This window comes from Hevea brasiliensis, chromosome 13 (genome assembly GCF_030052815.1).
Source record: "Hevea brasiliensis isolate MT/VB/25A 57/8 chromosome 13, ASM3005281v1, whole genome shotgun sequence".
NCBI classification, from domain to species: domain Eukaryota; kingdom Viridiplantae; phylum Streptophyta; class Magnoliopsida; order Malpighiales; family Euphorbiaceae; genus Hevea; species Hevea brasiliensis.
In genome coordinates, this window is record NC_079505.1 from 89,532,263 (window position 1) to 89,539,136 (window position 6,874).

A 6,874-nucleotide genomic window follows, 5' to 3' on the forward strand; every position below is an offset into this window, starting at 1 on the left:
AATTAAAACCAGTCTTTTAATCAATTGAGAATCGATTGATTTAATTTTAAATTAAAATTAATTTTTAAAAAATAAAACAAAATTAAAAAAAAATAAATGACCTTTAAAACCATTTCTTCTTTTGCCTTTCGTTTGGCTCTATGCATTTTTCTTTACTCGTTACACGTGTCTCTCCCTTTAATTTACTTATGGCTTTTTAATAGATAAAGATGCCAACTTTAACTAACAACTAATTACGCTTAAGACCATATGGCTAGCATTAAGTATGATTATTTATACTCCTAATTATGTGTTGAATTATGCTAATCATATATAGTAAGCCCAGCAAGGACAGTTTAGAAATGGGTATTCATTCACACATACAATCACTTTTGATTACAATTTGTGCAGTGTGATTTAATGTTCCTTAATTATAAGAAAATCGAATTCCTTAGAATTTGTGGAGTGTTTCTAATCACTTATCCTATACCATGCTTCCATGGCATATATATATATACATATATATATATATATATATATATATATATATATATATATATATATATATATATATATATATATATATATATAGCACCTACTTAAATACGAAGAAACAGATTTGAGTATTTGATTTTAATTGCTTCAACCACATAGCCAGAAGTTCAATGATTATACTGTTTAATCTTTTAAATAAAATTAGCTTATCATGGTAAAGTTCATTGATTTTATTATAAACTCCAAAATCATAAAGCACAGAGGCACCACCAACAACGAAGCTCGCCAGCTAGAATGCAAGGAAAGGGCGAGCAAGAGGTGAGGCAGGACCCCACAAAACGTGTTTATCCCAAATTAGCCTTGGTTTTCGGGAGCGTTATGCTGACTGATGTTGTACAAAATAGTAAATGTCGCCTTAAGACAAAATAGTAAATCCTCATGCTACTGGAAAAAAAAAATAACAAAAAATGCTAAAACCCAAAAACAGATTTTAATATTGACTATAAAAGCCAAAACGCAACACTCAAGGCTGCCCTCTCTTTCCTTCTCCAAGCCTCGCTCTCTCTCTCTCTCTCTCTTAAATTTCTCTCCCTCCCTTTTCTTCTCTGAAAATGGATACACCGCCACCACCAAAGCAGCAAAAACAATCATCATCCACGGAGTTAGACTTTGACAACCTTAGAGCCATCAAAGTCCTAGGCAAAGGAGCTATGGGCACCGTGTTTCTAGTTCACGACAGGGTAGCTGACCCTTGTGCTCGAACACCCTATGCCCTCAAAGTCGTCGAGAAATCCACCCTCCATATGAAATTCGAGGCCGACCGACGAGCCCGCTGGGAGATCCAGGTCCTCACCAAACTCTCCGGCCGGAACAGCCACCCATTTCTCCCTCATCTTATATCTTCCTTGGAGACTCAAGACTTCCTCGCTTGGGCCGTGCCTTTCTGCTCTGGTGGTGATCTCAATGTGCTCCGCTACCGCCAACACGATCGCGTTTTCTCCCCGGCCGTCGTGCGCTTTTATTTAGCCGAGATAGTATGCGCTTTAGAACATCTACACGAGATGGGGATTGTGTACCGGGACCTGAAGCCTGAAAACATTCTCATACAACAGTCTGGTCACGTTACTCTCACGGACTTCGACCTTTCTCGCACTTTAAGAAAAAGGACCGTTAAAACCATTTTGTCTTCTGCTGATCATCACCATTTTGATCAACCCGCGAACCCTCAATCTCTGGCTCTATCTCTTGATACGCAAAAGAAGCACCGTCATCGCCATCCTATCCCTCACAGATTCGACCGAAGAAATTTAACCCGGTGGCTTCCTACCCTTCCCAGTAACGATAAAACAGGGTTGAAAAAGACCAAATCAGCCCGAGTTAGCCCCGTGAGTAGGCGGAAACTCAGTTTCAGCAATGGAGAACGATCCAACTCTTTTGTGGGCACCGAGGAATACGTGTCGCCGGAGGTTGTCAGAGGGGATGGACACGAATTCTCCGTGGATTGGTGGGCTTTGGGGATTCTAACGTACGAGATGTCATATGGCACGACACCATTTAAAGGGAAGAACCGCAAGGAAACGTTTCGAAACATTTTATCTAAGAAGCCGGAGTTTGTAGGGAAACGAAACGAGTTAACGGACTTGATCGAACGGTTGCTAGAGAAGGATCCAACGAAGAGGCTGGGTTATCAACGAGGAGCACGCGAGATCAAGGAGCACGTGTTCTTCAAAGGGTTGAGGTGGGACCTACTTACTGAGGTATTACGGCCACCGTTTATTCCCGCCAGAGATGATACTAATCTAACAGAAACGACTGAAGGGGTGGATATTAGGGAGTACTTCCAGAATTTGAAGGCACCGCCGTCGCTTCCTCCATCGCGGTTACCTTCACCTTCTTCAGAGTGCCATAGAAGCATGTCGTTGAAGGAGTTTTAAGCGCACGTGTGGCAGTTGGCTCGTGTAAGAGTGAGTTAGTATTAATTCATTTTTCATATACATTAATTATATATGATGACTGTGTCTGTGTACATAAAATAATGGGTAGAACGTGAAAAAGGCTTTAGTGGGAAGAGATTATTAGTTAGTGCTTATTAAAAAGCTATAAATAGATTAGATTCTATTTGTGCGATTATACTGCTTCTTTTTTTTTTAATATATATATATATATATATATATATATATATATAAATTGGATATATCAAATCGCATCTCATGTTATTGGCAGCAATGGAATTGTAAGAAATGGGTGTGGATTGCTTTTGGACAAAATTGGTGTTTCTTTATTCCTTGTTGCTAAAGAAAACAAAATCTTGCATTTCAATTCTTGCAATGATATTTTCTTGAAATGAAAGAAAATAAAGAACAAACAAACGTGCATGCAAGAACGAGAATATGTCTAAGTGGAGATGAAACAAGAAAATTCAGACTGGATTGTTGAGTGTGACATCAAAATGAGATAGATTAGTGGGACAGAGTAAATTTAAATTGGCATCATTTAAGTTGCCGAAAGATGGGCTGATACTACTATTTATTCCGTGAAGAGTGGGAAAGAAATCGATTATGTTGCTATGTAAAATAATTACAAGTTAAAGTTGAGATTCTCCCATGTCACGTACTCAACATCATATATGTTCAATCACTCGTGTTCTTCAGGTTATTTAAAATTCATTTATATAAATATTTTTTTTTACAATTAATAGTTAGATAAATTCAAGAAATTAAGTTGCAGAGGCTGATTATTGTTATTATTATTTTTTTTTTAACAATATTATATTTGTTCTAAAGTGAAAATAGGGGTGAAGGAGAAATAAGAATTATAATTATTTGGAAATTGGTAAGTTATTGTTGAGAGTTGCATCCTAGTTGTGTGGTTGTGGGGGATCTTTAATTCATATCAACTAGTGAAAAAAGGGTACTTGTTGTTGTGTTGGTAGATGACCTCTTTTTGTGAAAGGTTTTAAGCTTCTGAATAGTTTACAAATTTCAACATGAAAAGGCAATATCTTCATATGATTATCAGACAAAATATTCATGAATTACGGGGTTTGCTGGAGGTTTTATTGCCATATTGGCCTCCCTAGCTACTTTATTATGCAATTTCTGACTTCTCATCTTTGGTGGCCATAATCATAATTACACCTTTCCCTCCTAACATTTTATATGTAAATTAATAACGAAAAGCTTCACTTTACAATTAGCTAAATTTTATTAAAACGAATTCTAGTAATACATAATTAAATTTAAAATGAGTTTGAGTTAAATGAATAATAATAATTAAATCGAATTCATATTTCATACATTAAGTAGAAATATATTATACTTTTTATTGATTGATCAATTCAAATGTTTCATTAAGAATTCATATAATAATAATGATAATTTTTTATAAATTATTTATTTTTAATATTTTATGCAAAATTATAATTAGTAAAAATAAAATTTTATAGTTTAAATTTATATTTTGTCTTTATTAATGAAAACATTTTTATTTTCTAAAAAAAATGGGGCAAGAAACGTGAAAGATGGAGTTAAAGTGACGTCATTATTCACTTATGGCTAAAAGCCTAAAAAACCATTTTCTTTTCCTGTCTTTCATTCATTTCTCATCCGGCATTCCATGTGCTGTTTCCTCATCTTAATTATTAACTCCATCTTAAGCTTAAAGTTTGATTTGGGTATTAAGTTAACAATTTTTTTTTTAATATTCATGGATTATATAAAGATTAACATGGATCATTGCTCTTCCATTCTAGTGATTTTAATATAAAATTTTTATAAAATGATTAGAATTATTAAAAGCTAGAATTTTCATCTTAATTCAGTGATCACTAATTAATTGAGTTTTCAATTTTATACTTAAAACACTCCAATCATGATCTATACAATAGATAAGGCGTGTTATATATATATATATATATATAACAGTTTTGCTAAAATTGAAAGGAGACATGGATGGTAGGGTCATGAGGTCTGCTTCTTTAAGAAATTATCACTTGAAAACTATTCCACCAACTGCAATCCAAACTATCTACCATACTAAAATCTTTAAAAACGAATATAAAGACTATAAGCCGGTTAATGATAGTCTGATTAGTTTTCCTTGAGTAAGAAAAACTTGAATTTGAGTCTTTTTATCTTGATAATTCATTTTTACAGTAAGAAAGAAGATGACAATATCTTTGTATAGACTATGTCTGATAATTCTCTGTATAGTCTTTTTGTTTGAAGCACTGGTACACATGTAGAATCATCCGGTGATCAGATGGCATAGAACTGGAATTGGTGCTCTAGAGGGCATGTAAGGTGGACTGAAATTATTCTAGTTGTCGGCAAATTTAGAGCTACAAGTTTGAAAATATATCTAGTGGATATGAGTCATATAGGCCCACATTTACTAGAGGCCAAAACGACGACTCTTTGTTTTGTCATATCCCTCTCCTCTCTGGATATTGGCATTTGCAATTTAATGAGTAGTGGCCTTCAAAACCTATAACTTGGTCTGCCTATATGGATAGAGAAAGAGCAGCAGAAGGGTGGCCCTTGCGTTTCCCTTCTTACACAACAAGAAAAGGTTGTGTGGCTATACCACTGTGTTTTGTTTCCAACTATATATGTTAGCTTCTTGGACACACACGAACTCTATTTTACCTTGTTAATTTTCCTAGTGAAAGAACACGAAAGAAGAACAGTGGCTGGCTCTGGCTCATGCATGGTCATGTGGGTATGTGCAGTGGGGCTATATGTTAATTCTGGAAACAATTATTGTATACCTTCCTTCAAGAAAATGCATGCATGCCTTGGTCCCTTGTGTAGAGCAGTGTCAGGGAGATGGAGCACGTGCAATGTTGAATGCATGATTAATTTGCATGGAAAATTGGCATTATGTAGAGAGATTAATAAAACTGTCCTTATTAATTTTGAGGCATCTTTGTGGAAATCTTGTTAGAAACAAAATAAAATAGGCGTCAATAAAGCTCTGAAGCAATTCATTTAGGAAGTGTCATGATCAATAATTGATGATCATCTTTAAGCTAAAAAACAAGAAGAAAGGAGGCTTTGAGAATGAGTTTGTCCCCTTAGTTTTGACCAGGATGACGACTGGTCCAGTAGCTAGACCAAGTTTTAATTTGGGATACCCTCTTTTCAAAGTCATGAAACTTGGTCTAATTACCTTTATATATGTTCAAAATGGTATCTATGTTTAGCAATGAACAATTAATATTCCGTGTGTAAGTCTGTATTTTATTGTGATGGAAGAAACGCTTTCATGCCTCTAGCTTGTAGTCAAGGAAACTAAATAAAGCAGCATTTGGGCTTCGATCAATGGATCTCTAAGTAACCTTTTGGTTGGGTTGAAATTAACTTTGAACAAGAAAGAAACATAGACTGGCTATTCAAATGATTTGAAAGTAAGGTAAATAAGTTAATTCCCATGCTTTTACAAAGTTATATTTAACTTGTTACTTTTCAAATGGTCGGCTATAAAAAAGCACTGCTTTAATGTTTTATGAAAGTGTTTATGGGTCCATCAACTAATATTTGTTAATGCATGGTTCTTTCTCAAACTAAGTAAATAAATAAATAAATAAATCATAATGAATGGCTTTAAGCCTAAAGCGTAGACAGGAGGTCCACTCCAACCATTAGTTTTTTTTTAAGCAAAGAAACAATTTTCTTGTTTCTTCTTTGTATTTTGGATGAATTTCATATTGGGTCAAATTTTTAGAGTTTCGTAAATGGGCCCATTGAGCCTTTGATGTATTGTTAATGTGAGCATTTTTTTAGCTCCAGCCTGCATGAGCCCATTTCATTTTTAGTCCACAAGGCCTAGGTTTCACTTCTTTGCCACTGTATTCCATGGAAGCCCAAGTGGCAGCTGTAGATCGCTTTTAGACTTTGCTATTTATGAAAACAAAGGTAAGACGACCTAAAGCCATAGAGTCTCCCACTTGGAAAAGATGTCTTTGACTTGCATTATGCCCTACTTTACTTTTGATTTTATTTAGCTCACTGATGCTATTTAAGATTTTTTTTTTCTCAAATTTCAAATGAATTGTCCTGATAGACCCCAGCATGATGAAGCTGGTCATGTCACACATTTGCCTGAACAAGAAAAACATGCTAGTATGGGTGGTGAATGACTGAATGATGATGCAAGGGCAAAAATGGCTGTTTACTTCTTTACTGAACCAATAGCTATAAATATACATCTAATCTAACCAAACCCACTGCTTTATTGTTGCTTGACTTAAGCACCATATCAATAACCTATCCTTTTCTACTGATTTCCATATCTTACCTACATATATTTTCTTTCAATCATGCACCACTTTCCAAAGGGCTAGCCATCTGTGTGTCACTATTGGGTTCATCCCTATCCCTGTCCAAGATAAAGACAAAAA

General features: G+C 34.9%; 1 protein-coding gene across 1 annotated transcript; it reads left to right on the forward strand.

The window, feature by feature from the left end:
* Positions 1-992: 992 nt before the first annotated feature.
* On the forward strand, positions 993-2,604 carry LOC110633853 (serine/threonine-protein kinase UCNL). The gene has a single exon (XM_021782649.2). It carries the CDS (start codon positions 1,086-1,088, stop codon positions 2,406-2,408), a length of 1,323 nt encoding a protein of 440 aa, XP_021638341.1. The 5' UTR covers positions 993-1,085; the 3' UTR covers positions 2,409-2,604.
* Positions 2,605-6,874: the final 4,270 nt, after the last annotated feature.